The 16,924-nt window shown below is 37.5% G+C and overlaps 1 protein-coding gene across 6 annotated transcripts in view; it reads left to right on the top strand.

Moving 5' to 3' along the window:
- The window catches only part of Not3 (CCR4-associated factor Not3), a 78,069-nt gene that overhangs the window by 19,339 nt on the left and 41,806 nt on the right, over positions 1-16,924 (top strand). For 2 of the 6 annotated variants that reach the window (XM_067127198.1, XM_067127200.1), the window contains exon 6: positions 32-160. In XM_067127198.1, the coding sequence (XP_066983299.1) occupies positions 32-160 (129 nt within the window). Of the gene's footprint in view, positions 1-31; positions 179-16,924 lie in introns of all 6 variants that reach the window. The other 4 variants (XM_067127196.1, XM_067127199.1, XM_067127195.1 and 1 more) reach the window with 2 other exon arrangements.

Raw genomic sequence — 16,924 nt, 5'->3', positions numbered from 1 at the left:
TGGCTGATGTTTACAATTTTTTCTTTCACAGATAAAGCTTATAAAAGAAGATGTCGAATATTATATTGAAAGTTCTCAAGACCCAGATTTCAGTGAGAACCTAGCGTTATATGATGACATAGATATGGACGACCTTGACTACCCCACACCTGAAATAACTGTAGGCAAAGTAAGTGAAGTACGTAACCATACTAACCTTTCCCACCTTTGGCAGTTGGACTAGACAGCGTAGATGCATGTTCAGGGGTTCGGTCAAAGGTGGAAAAAACGAGTTTCTTCCCAGGAATGCTTTAAAAATCATGGTATTTTGAAAGTCTTGTAAAGTTTTTATATCATTAATGGTAATAATGTTGCTATTTTTTTCTGGGGAGAAGCTCATTGTTTTTCTTTTGTTATTTTTGGTATTGGTGTAGATTTCTGTTTGGTTATATTTTCTCTTGATAGATGAACCCCTGTGGGTTAAAGGGGAATGGCACATCTTAGATAGGTTAGGCTCACAATATTCCTAAATTTGATTAAGTTTGTGGTATGCCTAAATTTAAGTAGGCAGACTTTTCTGTATGGTCATTGCGAGTACCATAAACATTTTCGTTTTCTTTTGAGTTTGAATGTTATTGCTTTAAACGAATCAAATGGTTTTAGTTTTTTCATGATTTGCATCTTTTTCATTGTGATTTTAATATCTGATTGTTATAGCAGAAGAAATTTAAAGGTCTTCATAATGATTGTATATTGAAATCTGGATGATTCATTTTGTGTACGTACATTGCATTAAATGATTGTCATCAAGAATAAGCTAACATTAATAGTTTTTTGTCCAAAGCATCCACACTCAGTGCTATTCTTTTGTATTCATTGTGATAGTATTGTGACAGTCAGTTACACCCTGTGCATCCAAAGTAATGTGGAAAAGTTTGTATGTGAATCCTTTGGGATTACTATATTAATAATTATTAATATTTCCCTAAAGACAAGATTAATGGTTGGGGTACAGTTTTATCTATTGCTTGATCCACTCAAACATGGCACAAAGGTAGACCATCATGCGTAGATATGAATTAAGGGAAATTATTTGTCCTTGTGTTTGTTACTCTTTCCATATCCTTATTTTTGCAACAATAAGCAACTGCAGAAACCTTGATAAATATTTTTGGAAAATAAAATCTAAAACTGAATCAAACTCACTCAATTTGGGAGTGACATAAGATACCTATCATAATAGAAAAGTGAGTAAAGAAGAATTAAATAAATTATGTCCTTTTAAATTGTAACATCTGCTCATATGGGAAGGAGAATTTTTTTTTTTTAAATGATCAGACATCTAGCACCGTTAGTTAAGTTGAGTCATACATTTTACAGTTTTATAAATATTAATGGCAAGTAATTTGTTTCATGAAGAATGGCCAAATTCCATAGTTATTACCAAATCAAAACTAAAAAAGACCCAAATATTTTAGACTGTTGCAAACCAATTTTCTGATGAGTTACTTATCTAGATTGTAAGAAAAAATGGTAAATGCACAACTTACATGGCACATAAATAAAAATAGGATATTGATGCCTACCCAATTTGGATCATAGAACAGTAGAGCCAGTACAGATTCATTATACCATCTGGAAGATCACATGTGTAGCAGATTTGAATGCAAACAGTTAACAATACCCTTTTTAATAGATACAGTCCAACTCTCTCTCTCTCTCTCTCTCTCTCTCTCTCTCTCTCTCTCTCTCTCTCTCTCTCTCTCTCTCTCTCTCTCTCTCTCTGACACATACACACACATACATGAAGATTTAAAACAAAACCAAGAGATTTTTATGTTTTTGCTAGAAAACGTTGAAAGGTGCCAGGAGCTCGGACTTTGACAGTGCATTTATATAGTCGTTAAGCTCCAATGCAGTGAGGGTGTAAGTATTTCTGGGGAGAAGCTTATGGAGCAGGCCAGAATTTTCATTAGGAACTAAACCTAATGACAGTGAATATTCATAAGCTTTGTTCTACTTTTGATAACACAGCAATATATATATGTGGAATGAACTAGGTGATCTGCCAGTGGCTTAGTCCTAAGGGTGCTGGTTTTAAGAGGTTGGACTGTAAACGTAAAACCTGTTAAACCCGCATGAGGACTCAGTGTTAAAAATATCATTCAATACTATCATACATGGGCACATGCCAGTTATAAATGAAAATCTTTTCACAGGCTGTATCATTCAAGATCAGATTGAAGACACTTGTTTGAAGACTTTCACACTTCAAAACGAAGTTTCAGCAGGGAAGTGTTCTTAGTAGCACCTTCTTCTTGCTGCCAATAATTAAGAGCAATCAACCTCCAGTTAGAATAAAAAATAACTACATGGATGGCTTTGCTATATAACATACAGCATCAGACATTTGAAATGCTGAACTTGTCATCAGTAGTTCTATAATAAATATAGACACGTGGGCCTCATGAGTAGATTTCCAATTCTCTGTGGAAAAGACCACATTATTTAAGATCTATAAAAATGTAAATTGAAAAAATTACAATACTGGCTTACGGTAGACATTATAACATTACATGTCCAACAGCAAAGTTCTTAGGCAAAACCTTGGGCACAAACCTAAACTAGAGGGCCCATATAGCCTGTGTAAAAGCCAAATGCAAAAATGCATTAAATTTGTTAATTATCAAATTATCCAGCGCAAATTGGCAAGCTGACAGATACACTTAACATTGGCCAACAAAGCAACTTTTATGTCTATATTTTAGAATATGGATATGCATTGGAACTTTTAACCTTTCCCCAAATTCTTCCATCAAAACTGAGAGATATCCAACACCTGGAAAGTAGACTGAGACCTCAGATGGTTGAGACATTTGATGCAAAATAATGAGGAACAGTAGCAGGACAAGACTAATGGTAGTCAAGGTAGAAGGTTTACTGAACAGTGGAAAGTAGAGAGTTTGTTTATGTGTAAACCCACTAGAGGGAAGGTCTGATGGTGATGATGATAAAGATTGTGATGGTTATGACGTGTGATTAAATTTGAAGTGGAGCAGTCACTGAAAACGTATTAGGTATGGAAATATGCTGAATAGTGACTAGTTGGAATGCCCAGGTCGTGGTGAAACCGAGCAGAATAATCATGACCAGGTAAGACTAGAGGCAGAAGGTTTTCAAAAGAGATGAAGAGTAGAGAGAGCATGGTGAATGGATAACCCTGTTCAGGGAAAATTGGACAAAAAATTGTTAATGAATTTGCTTGAATTGCAGTAATTTGTTTGCATTGTTGGGTTTTTAAACAAATTCCTTGTACAAGCCAATTTTGCTTGATGGGTTGTAATCAGTTCAAACCACAAATTTTGTAAGGTAAGTACTTTCTGGTCATTATTGGGATATATAGCAAGCCCACCAATCATATAGAACCTTAATTCGTGGTTTGAATGTCTCCAGATGCATGCGTTCCAATGTTTTGCAAACGGAAGCAGCTGGGTAGTAAGAGCAACTTGTGCCTATGACCCATGGGAGGATATGAAGTATATTTATTAATTTGTTTATTTCAGAGCTATAAATGTGTGATAACATCTGTAGCATTGCTTTGGCAGTTTGGATACTAGTAATTCATTTGCTTTGTTGTTCACTCCTTTCAGCTCTTTTCAGCCTCTCATGGTATCATTCCTTTTCCAATTTTTTAAAAATTAAAAGCAGTTAACTGGGTTAGAACTGTGAGAAGGGAGGCTGGAAATGAGTGGAGAATTTTTGAAGACAGAGCACAGGAAAGTGGCAGAATCTCACAAAGGCCCTTTGGGTTGGAGAGCACAGGAAAGTGGCAGAATTTCACAAAGGCCCTTTGGGTTGGAGGCAGTGAGAATGAAGGTCAATAAATAGTTACTTAAAAGGTAGTGTCTTGCTGGCTTCCTGTAAGTATTCCCATTAATTTCTTGCTGCATTACTTGGCTGTAGTTTTATTTTTCTACAAATTATTGTTTTTGCCAAGATCTCAGTTACGTGTTGGAAATGTTTTCTAGTTTTTCAACAGTGTTAAGTTTTTGCACCATGTACACTGCAATTGTATGTAGATTAGTGTTTGTCACTTGTAAAGTGTTTGTGTTGTATTGTAAAGTGTTGTGTACTGTATTTTAATTTTAGTTTGTTCATAAATCCATTAGTGAAAAATTGCCATACTTCCCTGCAGTGACTTTCCAGTCACACCAGCTTGTTTGGCCCAGAAATAAAAAGGCAAACTAAGCGTAGCCCAGACTGTTTGCAAGATGCCCCCTTTGGCAGGCATTCTTCCCTGTGACTTAGTCATGTTAATACATGTCCTGTGTTATTCTCCTTGTATTCAACCTGTTTTTGAGTCGTGTGTGTTCTGTCGTTTATTTTCATCGTTTCATTCCCTTTTCATCCTCATAATTTTTATGATGGTGGTTTGTTATGTTTTGTGATGTCTTCAACATTGTTGTAGCATTTACTTTTGGGCTGGAGGTATCCCTTGCCACTGTCAGTGCCACCTTTTTTTTTTTTTTTTATCTTTTCTGGAAATTTAAGTAATATTCTTCAGACATTTTCAGTCTGGGGATTACTTGATTTTATTTAGGAGTGATTTTTCTGTACTTTTATTGGAATAGAATTATTTGCTTGTTGCACTTAATTCTGTAATTAATACAGTTCTTTTTTCTCTCTCTAAAATCCCAGCAACAACCTACCTTCTATTCTCATCCATGTTCTCAGCTGCATATTCCTCAGTGATTAGTTTTTCATTTATCTAATTCATGATTTTGATCTGATTTACTGTTCTTCTATATAATATAGATTATTTTAATTTTATATTTGTTTCATTCCCCATGTCTGGTACTTTTTTGTTTTGTAGTTTTTGATGGTGTAATGAGTAAGGATGCCTCTGCCTAATTGTCACATGGTGGTGTATCATGCTCATAGTTACTTATGTCCTCACTTTGAGTGTCCATTGTGGTGATGGTAGCTGTTTCCATCCTCAGAAGACTTGCCCAGTGTGTTTGAAATTTTACTTGGACCTGTGTGTCCTTTATTCTTAGAGGGGGGCATTCAAGTGTTGTGCTCCCAAGACCTGTATGGATGCCGGTTCAATAGATGAGAGCGCTTTTATCAGATAACTTCAGTCTGGTTCTAAGCGTATCTCATGTTTGACTAATCTAAGTGACAATGTATGGGTTAATATTATTTTTATGAGCATCCGGAGCTGGAAAATGAGACAGAAGGAGATCCCCCCCAAGGGAAAGAAGGGGCATAATTAAGTTTACAATTACCTGAAACCCCTCCAGATGCATCCCCCGCTGAATCTATGGACAAACAGGAAGGGCCATGGGAAGCTTCTATTACAGGAGGTGAAACAACTGGAACAGGCCTCTCTAGGAAGGGACAGCATCATGAGGAGACTGAACAAAGGAAACTGAAGATGAATCCCCATCAGTCCAAAATGGAGTCCTCACCTTCCTCTTGTACTGACCCTTCCCATAAAACCTCTTCCACTGTTCCACTGACCAGTCACAACATACAGAACAAGGATTAGTTGCATTACATACGTTCTCTCTGCATCTACTACACGTTGGATGATTATCCATATTCACTGAAGTTAGGAAACGAGAACAAGGAAAGCCACTAAGACCTGAACATTTCCTTTGCTTCATATGAGATCAAGGAGATACACTCGCAGGAGGGTGAAGAGGATCCATTATATCCAAGCACATGCCCACAAACAGCAGAAATCCATGCACTGAAACACAGAAAGAAAACAAAAATGGCAAACCAAGCCAGCTTTAGAGAGGAGAGAAAGAACAACACGTCCTCTCAAAAGTGGTAAAAGAGTAGCTGAAGTCACGGAGTACTGCTTGGGTGTGGGTGGTCCCACATGACTCGTGACTAAGGGCAGATGCCATTAGTCCCTTGTTTATACAATTTTATTGATTTTACCAGATTCCAGCTGGCGCTAGAAGTTTATCCTGAAGTTAATACCTCAGGTTTGTTAGTTACGAAAAATACAAATTATTTTAATTTGTAATTTTTGAGTCTTGTTGTGCTTCCAACAGTCAAGACTTGGGGTCCCTTTGGATGAAGCATCTGTGTGTGATTCCTCCTCTTACCTCTTAAGTGCTCTGATGGTTGGTAGCATAAGGCTTCTGACATCTTGACTCTGTGTTCTCTTCTGTAGGTGACTCTCCTCAGAAGTCTCTGTCCCCAGTAGATCATCCTATTACCCCTGGGATATACTTTTCTGCTTTCTCGATTTTTGTCTTTGTCCCACCTTCAAGCTTTACTCGTGTCCATGGCTTTCACCTGTACCCCATTACCTTTGCTGGACCTCCTACAGGCTGCAGATGCTTACTTTAAAGATTGCCTGATGAATTTCTACTGTGTTTCAAGTTGGATTGTGACAATTATTGGTTCTGCTGTTTCCATGCCATATCTGACTTCATCTTCGACTACGACCACTGTGTCAGCCATGATGTTGACCAAGACTCTCCCTTCCTAGTTGGTTATGGCATTGACTGCACCTGTGCCATCAACTGCAGTCACATATCTAATTTCTGTCATGCCACTTGAATTCAGCTGTACCATCAGACTCATGTGCTTCTCCCACTATGCATCTGCCTTCATCTGCCATTGTGCCTTAACCTTCCTTGTCTTCAGCTTAGAACCTTAACATGAGGATACTCCACTTCCTGCAGGTTCATTGCCCAAGCTGCTTCCTTCAGTAGTTAAGGTAATAGCTGAAATTCCTCCTCCTTACTAGGGCATTGTCAAGCACTCTTGTAAAGACAAGTCTTTGTCTCCAGAAGTGTTGAGTTGGGAAAGCTCTGAGCCTTTTCATATTTTGTATCATTCTTTGGTGCCTCAGTTCATCTGCAGTCTTGTGTATGCAACTATTCTCATTCTCAAGGGCACAAGGACCTGATCTTGAATCTGGTTGTTGCTCTTCTGGCCACTTTAATTGAAGTTCATCTGGGTCCTCTCCGACAAGCCACAGGTCTAGGTGCTATATGCTTTCTGGCTTTTGCCCAATAGATTCTATTCCTCTCCTGATAGGCCAAGTCCTTCTTAGGCTTTGAGTGGTTCTCTTTTGGTGGATCAGCTTTGTTAGGTATGCCATAAGCCAAGTTCCCTCCTGTTTTTGCAAGCGACACTGCCTGTTGCTTGCTCACCTCTTAACGAATCCAGCTCAGTCGTCGAGTAAGGTTGCTCTTACGACTCTTTCACCTGGACCTCCTAGAATCAGGAGGCCTTCCTGCACCCATGGCACTCTCTGGGCTCCTGTGAGGACCAGGTTTTACTTGTTAAAAGAATAGTGTTTTGCTTGTGGAAGATTCTGATGAGGGACTTGTTGAGGATCTGTGCATCTCAAATATAGTTTGTTCTGTTGTTTAAAATCTGAACTTGGTCTGTATTATTGAGATACGGCACCCATCTTAGTTGCTACCTTGGATGATGATGATGTCAGGGAACAAAACTTAAGACATTATTTGGCAAAGTGAGCTCATTACGACATTTTCATGGTTAAGAGCCATCTGAGAAGTTCTGCTAAATTTAAGGTTGTTCTTTGCAGGCTTTGTTGCCTACCTTTGCTATGGAAGCTGTTGCTAAGGACACTTTCACTTTCTTTCCTCTAGGACTGGTTTCATGGTTTCATATTTGCCAGCTAGTTGATATCTGTGAAATATTTATTGGGTGGATGCTGGCCCTGTTGAACTGGCAAGAGTGGGTTTTTCTTGGTGCTGGCTCACTAGCAAATGGGATGCCTTTTGCAGAGGATGTTGCTAGGACATACTGTCTGAGTGTCTATGGGATACCTTTGTTGTTTGCAGTTGCCTGATTCCCTACCACTTGACAAATATTGAAGAAAGGAGATTGGATATAAGGACTTCTACGGTCTTCTCTTAGCTGTGTATCCTCATGAACTGGGCATCATTTTCCCCTAGTTATTGTACCCATTCTCAAAGCATGGGTCCTTGTCTGTTTTATCATCATTCAGCTCCATGACTGGAAAGTCATATATCAACCTGGGTCTTAATGACTCGGCAGCAGAGACCTTGGGCTCTGAGGTATCAAGCATCCTACTCCAGTCAGTGAGGATATCGTCGTGCTCCTTACCATTGTCAGGCAGTCCTTTTTGTCTCATCCCCCTGAGTGTGGATTGTTCTTGCCAAATTCTTCAGGTTGCATTAAGGAGGTTTGATGTTCTTTGGGAGACGCTAGCACTTGCAGTTCTTTGGGCTACAGGTAAAGTAGAGAAGTCAAACCTGTCCCATTCCATGCATGCTGTATACCACGGTGTGGAGAATATTTCCATCAAGGAGGTAATCTTGGTCTCATATGACAGGATCTTCTGTCATCACCCTGCCATCTAGGATTTTCTGTCATCCCTTGCCCACTGCCAAATCTTGTCAGTCAATGATTGGACATATGTTGTTGCTGGAAAAGCTGGTTTCCCACAATTTCCAAAGCCACTCACTTCAGCTTCATCATCGTTATTACTATTCAGAAGATGAACCCTATTCTTGTGGAACAAATCCACGCGGGCCATTGACTTGAAATTTAAGCTTTCAAAGAATATGATGTTCATTTGAAAGAAGTAACGGAAGTTAATAGAAAATACAAAAAGAAAAGGTAAATTATTAGAAAAGAAAAATAAATTAACAAATAAATAAATAAAAAGAAAAATGCAAGTGAATTATTAAAATACAAGAATTGTTTTAGGGTAGTTATGTGTTGCATCTTCACATGGAGTTTTGAGGCACCAATTGAACAGCACCCTCAGGGAGACTGTTCTTCCGTCCAATTGTTTGAGGAATTATGAACCTCTGAAACTGAGACGTCAGCGAGACACATTTACTTTATATTGGTGCTGCTGTTCAGCATATCTGGTTGCCTTGGACAAGAATGGAGGATCAGGGATCAATTGTAAATGTGAAAAGTCTCTGTTATGAAAAATTGACAAGCAAGACCATCCACTAGTGGTCCAAGTCATAACTGCTAATATTAGGAAACAGAAACCCACCACCACGAACCACTCTATATAAAAGATGTAATCTTGCAGAAGCAGACATCTAAACCAGAGAACAGTTGGGTAAGTGTTGGAAGATGGCCAAGACGTTATAGACCATGCAAGTTCATGTTAAGAAGATGTTCTTGTAGATCTTTGTCAGTGGCAGAGATTAGTGCAATGGGTTGGAAGGTGTTCCTGTGGTTCTGTGTATTCTTGAATGCCTTGACCCAAAGTTTGGGAATTCATGTCCTAAATTTGTAGGCAAAGGTATGAGGTCAGAGGAGCGGCGAAAAAATCAACTCGATTTCCAGGCATTCATAACTTTCTTGTTGGAGTCATGTTTGTGAATATTACCACTTTCACCTGTCTGCAAAATCATGGAGAGGCACAGGGTCCCTTTGGCTGTTGGCAGTGGATATTTTCACTTGGATGTAAAAGCACATCGTCTCTATCATGCTGAGACTCATGTCAGAAAGAAATGATGTAATGATGTGTCAGTACCAACAGATCCTTCCCCTAGAGGGTCCTTTCATCAAGATGTCTGCAAGCCTCTAGAGCAAGGTGAAGGATTGGATGACCTTGCTGGATCTTTTTGCTAGATAGATAAGTGTGATGGATGCAGTTTTGCAAGTCATGGATGGTTTAGACATTTAAACTTTTCCAATGTTTGTTCTGCTGCAGGAGGTATTGGTAAAGGTTTGGGGTTTTTTGAAGCTCCTGATGGCTCATTGGGCCCTTCTGTCCCTGTCAATAATTCTTCCTGGATGTTCTGAACCTAGTCATGGATAGCCATACCGTCATTTAAACTTGAAGTCTTTAAAAGCAGTCTTACCTACATAGGGTTAACATTCATCCTCATCTTATTTCGTGGAGTTTATACAGCGCAATTTCCAAAAGCAAGCCTTTATGGATATTGCACTCCACCTCCCTTTCTTGCACTCTTCACTTTTGAAGTGGGCATGAATAAATGACTTAACAGCAGAGGAAGTTTTTGGGTGATCTGAGTATGTGCAATGGGGTCGTCATTCAGGATAAAACAAGTAGGGAAGAGTGGGTGTGTACATAAAGCATTTTTTTATTTGTAAAAAGATTGATTTTCCCGTACTGTAAATGTGCTTAAGGAATTTGTCAGGATTTGCCAGCTTTTATCTTTGCTGGAGATGGATCCTCTCCTGTCCTTTATATGTTAGGGCCATTGCTGGTTACCTGGTCCCACCTGAGATGTTTATCAAGACAGGTCTGTTGGCCAATGGGCTAAGTGTCAACAGGTGGATGTACTGGATATGGAAGGATAAGAGTTTCTTTGTTAAACTTTGAATATCTGTTTTCCTGGTTGGTACCTGTATCTTTGACCCTTAAATATCTGTTTTCCTGATAGGTACCTGTATCTTTGACCCTTCTCCTCAAGGCTAAGGAGTACCAGGAGTACCAGTTCACAAGTTATTTCTTAGCACCCCCACTGCTCAACTTGCGTGATCACCTTTCTCCTTGCCTTCTTACTTTGCCCAATGATTTGACTGTTTCCTGCACACCAGCTGCTTCCATAACTGTGCCTGGTGTCTGGACTCTCACACCAGTTACACTTTATTTGCCAGCACTAATCCTTAAATATCAGTTTGTTGCTGCTTTATGCCAAAGGTACTGATGTTGAATTTGGCTTTGCCCAGAAGGAAAAGTATATCTGCCACAGTGTCTGCCATTTTGTATGTTTTTGTATTTTTTTTTTTACTGGGTTTCTATCTTACACATACTACCTTTCTTATGGTATTAACACTCCAGTAATATCACCTTTGCCGGTCTCTTGTTTTTATGGACATGCTTTTTCAGCCTCTCAGGCTTGAAGAGATTTCACCTCACAGCTCTATCCTTCCTACTTGGTATCCTGGAGCTACATGTTATCCAGGACCACCACTGCAGATTCAGCAGTATTGATCAGAGTAGAAGTTCCTGCACTCCAGAAATGATTCATTGCAAAGGTGTCTCTCTTGAAGTAGGGCAGTTCTAGGCACTGCCAGCCCTCTTTTGACTGTGGCAGCTGAGGACAGGAGGTTATTTTGTGCTTGGGTAGAGCTTCATATTAGGATGTTTATCTACCATCAAGCTAACTTCATCATGAAGGCACACATTCCTGTCACCAGAGACAGTCCTTTGCATTCTTCCTCAAGCCTTAAGGACTTGAGGGTCTTGAACCTTGAGAATTTAGTCAGGGAACAGAGATGATGTTGACCAATGTAGCAAGACCTCTGATGACACAACCTCCAAACCTCCCTCTTCCGTACGAAGATGGTATTCTATTTCTTCATGGCACACTCCATCTATGAGTCAGCAGTTTCCTTTCCAGCCAAGGAAAGAGCAGTGCCCTTCAGTGACAAATTCAGCTCCTGGAGGAAGACAAAGATGGAATTGTCCACTCGTACATCTATCCTGCAAGTAGAGGCTTATCTCCAGAGATTCCAGGAGGTCAGGGCTGCAGGTGGATGTAGACCTGGTGGTAGCTTATGTAATTCTTGCTGCTTACAAACTTCCCTTTGGAGGTTCAAACCTTTCTTCTTGTTGCACCCATTGTCCTATGGGACATTTGAGATTGACTGGGAAACAGGTGACCGTGCTGGGCAAGCCCTGCAGCAGCCCCCGTTTAGGATGGAGACAGTGGAATCAGTAAAATACAGCATCAGTAATGGTATTTACATAGTCATTTCACATCCCTCAATATCTGCTGAAAAAACTACTTGTTCTTGTATTGAGAGGCAACCTTTCTGTTCCATGCTTTGTTTTGGCCTGGCAATAGCTTCATAGGTCTGGATGATTGGTTAATTCCAGCAGAGTCAGCAGTAGAACTCTTTGAGTGATGCAATGCCATTAGTTGGGTCTGGATGTTAACTGTGGAATGCTGGGCTTGATGCCATCCAGACAACAAACCTGTCGAGGGACATAGGCAGACTCTTCAGTGGCATTGGTTTGCCTGTATGCAGACAGGGTTTTAAGACTGTTTGAAACCTTTCCCATGTCCTCCAGAGCATCACCAGAACCCCAAATGAACTAGTTTGAGGTGCTTCTTACATCTTACAATGAAGCCTGTTTTCCTTTTAGATTTGCATGCACACTCCTGCAGTCACATATACCAGAGATTGGCCTTCAATGGGCCTATCATTCACTAAAGATTCTGTTGATTAGATCCTAAAGTATGACAGAATCTTGGCACTAATCTATTTAGAATGTTGGCGCTAATCCATTTGCCATTAGTCTTGACATCAGTGACCCAAATGACTAACTTCCTTTTAGTACTATTAGAGCATCAAGCACTATCTTAAGATGACCTGGCATTTGAGAAGTAAAGATTCAAGGTTGTTCTTGTCTACACATCAGCCTAGGAAATGTCTCCAAAATATTATTGTCATCTTAGACATCTTGGAAGATGAAGTTGCCTATAAGAGTGACTAACACTGTACTTGAGTATTAGTCAGTGGCAGTGCCTCTTAATCCTTGGAACAAAAAATTGTTTATCAAATGATTATCTTAAAAGGAAATTGTTTACATTATTGACCATGGCCTTATACCTGACAATATTAATTATGCAGAGAAGTGCATCTCTTAGCTTTCAAGGGGAATATTGATATTTTGGCCATCATGAATGCAGTTATGAAGAAATAGAAGTCTTGACCTAAAATTTTTTAATATAAACACCAGTCATATTCTGATAGCTTATCTTCCATATCCTCATTCTCACTGAGGTAGGTTTAATTTATGCAAAACTTGGGGAGGGTAGTTGCTTCCTACCAGTGGGTCATAGGGCCACATGTGAATAGTTGCTCTTAGCTACCCTACTGCTTTTGTCTCCATCAGAATGCGTGTGGTTGTGGTATTTGGAGAACAAATTAGGGTTTCTGTATAATTGATGATTTCATAAGAAAAAATTTTCATGAAAATGTATTCATTTTTACTCATGCTGGGTGCCAACACTTTTGTGTTAACTGTCTGTATGTAGAGTTGAGGAAATATTGACGAAGTTTGATTATTTTATGAAGTCTTTCATGTTCTTCTTTATTGCGTATGCAGTGAAGCCATTCCTCTTTTTCCTTGTAGTGGAATTTTATACTAACATACTAACAGTGTTATATTTCTCATTCAGGTTAAACATATTGACATAAAAGTAACTGTAGCATTTGCATTTTTTCATGTTTGAAATGTAGAAGATAAGGTTCTCTTATTTCTTTAGATTTTGTAATATTGATATATGAAAGTCTGTAAATTTAAGAACAGAAAAGAAAAATGTGGGAATCCAACCCAAAACATGTGATGTACTGAGGCAACATTGCATGTTGGTAATTGTGGATAGGTACTGTGCTTACAGTACTTGTAGATTTTCACTGCTGTTATAATGATTATGCAATTATCCGTAAGGAGTTTTCATAATACTGTGTCTATGTTTGTTTTAGGTATGTTGGTATAAATTAGCTGACTTAAAAATGGTCCAGAAACCCCTATGAACACCCCACAATGTCTGAAACCTTTTGATAATGCAATCTTTTTACAGATATTTAATAAAAATATACATTGTCCTTCTTACTACTATAAAGAATACCCAAACCCTTTGAACAAAAAAAAAATTTCATAAGCCCCTTATAAACAGCCAGTAATGACACAAATAATGCCTTTTTTTTTATTCAGCATTTTTACAGTACACAGTATTTTGTGTATTTTCAGAACTCAGTTTCGTATGATCTTGCATTATTTAATGGTTTTTAGGCATTTTTAATTTTATAGCACCAAATAAGTAAACAAAAACAGGTTACATCAGGATATTTTAACAACTACATAATTCAAATTTGTTTTTAATTTTTAAGATATGAAATCTTATGCAGTTTACATTTTTTTTTTTTTATTTTTACATTCAATTTTTTTTTATATTTTAGTTGTTTTTGGGCAGTTTTCTAGTTTTCTAATTTTTTGTAACTGAACATCATACAAACAAAATCAAGTTACATGATATGCTAGGTCTTATTTTCTGGAAATTTTAAAGCTATTAAATTATATGCTGCGTACAGTGTATTTTATTTATTTTTTGGACTTATACTTTTATTGGTGTTTTGGCAGTTTTCCTGTTTTTATGAGTTTTTCATATGTTTCCTACCAACGTAAACTTGAGTAAACTGACAGGATGATATATGTTTTCGTAATGTTAATTAACCCTTAAACGCCGACTGGACGTATTGTACGTCGACTAAAATTGTCTGTTGGGTGCCAAGTGGACGTACAGTACGTCGACTGCAAAAAGTTTTTTTAAATATTCGCGGAAAAATAGTTACTGTATAGGCCTAGTTTGCGAAAGATTTTAAATCACGCGCCTTGAGGGATGCTGGGAGTTCACGGATCAGGCTGTTGTTTTGTTTACAAGCGTGATCCAGGTGCGCTGCGCGAATTTATTTCTTCTCCCACTAGAAAGCAGCAGCGACGCATCTCAGAAATTCTTTCGTCACTTTGTTGTATTTTCTGCACTGTTTTATATTAGCCGTTACATAAAGTTTTATATATGAAAATGTGTGCAATTTCATGTAGAATACAACCAAAAACAACCCATGGTTGTAGCTTTTATAAGTTTTGAAATATTTTCATATAAATCACGATAACTGCCAAAATTTCAACCTTCGGTCAACTTTGACTCGACCGAAATGGTCGAAAAACGTAATTGTAAGCTAAAACTCTTATATTCTAGTAATATTCAATCATTTACCTTCATTTTGCAACAAACGAAGTCTCTAGCACAATATTTTGATTTATGGTGAATTTTTGAAAAAACTTTTTCCTTACGCCCGCACGGTAACTCAGCCGAAAATCTCAGAAATTCTCGTCATTTTGTCGTAATTTTTGCACCGTTTTATATTAGCCGTTACATAAAGTTTTATATATGAAAATGTGCGCAATTTCATGTAAAATACAACAAAAAACAACCCATGGTTGTAGCTTTTATCAGTTTTGAAATATTTTCATATAAATCACAATAATTGCCAAAATTTCAACCTTCGGTCAACTTTGACTTGACTGAAATGGTTGAAAAACGCAATTGTAAGCTAAAACTCTTACATTCTAGTAATATTCAATCATTTACCTTCATTTTGCAACAAATTGGAAGCCTCTAGCACAATACTTAGATTTATGGTGAATTTTAAAAAAAAACTTTTTCCTTACGTCCACGCGGTAACTCGGCCGAAAATCTCAGAAATTCTTTTGTCACTTTGTCATAATGTTTGCACCGTTTTATATTAGTCGTTACGTAAAGTTTTATATATGAAAATGTGTGCAATTTCATATAGAATACAACAAAAAATAACTCATGGTTGTAGCTTTTATCAGTTTTGAAATATTTTCATATAAATCACGATGTGCCAAAATTTCAACCTTCGGTCAACTTTGACTCGACCGAAATGGTCGAAAAACGCAATTGTAAGCTAAAAATCTTACATTCTAGTAATAATCAATCATTTACCTTCATTTTGCAACAAATTGGAAGTCTCTAGCACAATATTTCGATTTATGGTGAATTTTTGAAAAAACTTTTTCCTTATGTCCGCGCGGTAACTTTGCCGAAAATCTCAGAAATTCTTTCATAACTTTGTCATAATTTTTGCACAGTTTTTCTAATAGCCGTTACATAATGTTTTATATATGAAAATGTGCGCAATTTCATGTAGAATACAACAAAAAGTAACTCATGGTTGTAGCTTTTATCAGTTTAGAAATATTTTCATATAAATCATGATAAATAGAAAAAATTTGACCTTCGGTCAACTTTAACTCTACCGAAATGGTTGAAAACTGCAATTGTAAACTAAAACACTTACAGTCTAGTAATATTCAATCAATTACCTTCATTTTGCAACAAACGAAGTCTAGCACAATATTTTGATTTATGGTGAATTTTTGAAAAAACTTTCTGTACGTCCGCGCGTTACGAATTCATGCATCATTTTGTGATAATATTTTCTCTGTGTTGTTTTGATCATTTTACAATTTGTTATATACCAAAATCATCGCAATTTAGCGTAAAATACAAAGAAAAAAAAATAACTCATTAGCTGTAACCATTTTGCTCACAGCGTGATTTGTATACAATTATATATGAAATTTTTTTTGGGCTGTCATATATTTCAATATTTATATATGATAATGATATTTTTTTTCATTTCTGATGGTTGCATACTAAACTTAAGGCAATGACAAAAAAGGAGCCAAAAATGGACTCTTAATCTTAAAAACTAAGAGTGCTGTGATTTTTTGAAAAAACCTTTTTCTGCTTCGGCGCTAACTCCCGAACGTCGCCGGCATACGGCAGACACTTTTATAAATAAAGGCTCGTCGTTTAAGGGTTAAGCAAAACCACTGTAGAGTTGAAAATGATGGAACTGGAAACTTTCTATGGCGAAATGTAACTGCATAAGCATGATCATAAATTACTTAGGCAAGACTACTGAGTTATACTGCTATACGAAGGATTTACTCTTAAGCAAATGGCAATTAAAATGGATTAATGGGGAGAAGTTATAACATCTAAATACGAAGAGACCAAACTTAAAAGGAACCAAGGTAGCTCGAGCCTAAGTACCACAGCAAAGAATTAAAAGTATCATTTATAATACCCCCTAAAGGCACACATTTATATTCATTACAAATTTTCATCTCCACTGCTCTAGGGATTCAGCATTTCATTGTTTCAAAATTCTAGGGATTCAGCATTTCATGGTTGCAAAATTCTAGAGCAACCAGATCAGCCTCTTTAGCCATGATTACAAAACACAGCATAGCATGACTTATTTTATCTACATATTTATGTTTTTGTCTTGGCTTGCATTTTGAAAAGCTGTACAGTTCAGATCTTGGGAATGAACTATTGAACATTTCTTATAAAGTTGCTCTTATAATTTTTTA

Source organism: Macrobrachium rosenbergii, chromosome 25 (genome assembly GCF_040412425.1).
Source record: "Macrobrachium rosenbergii isolate ZJJX-2024 chromosome 25, ASM4041242v1, whole genome shotgun sequence".
Taxonomy (NCBI): Eukaryota; Metazoa; Arthropoda; class Malacostraca; order Decapoda; family Palaemonidae; genus Macrobrachium; species Macrobrachium rosenbergii.
This window is presented reverse-complemented; position numbering and strand designations above follow the sequence as displayed.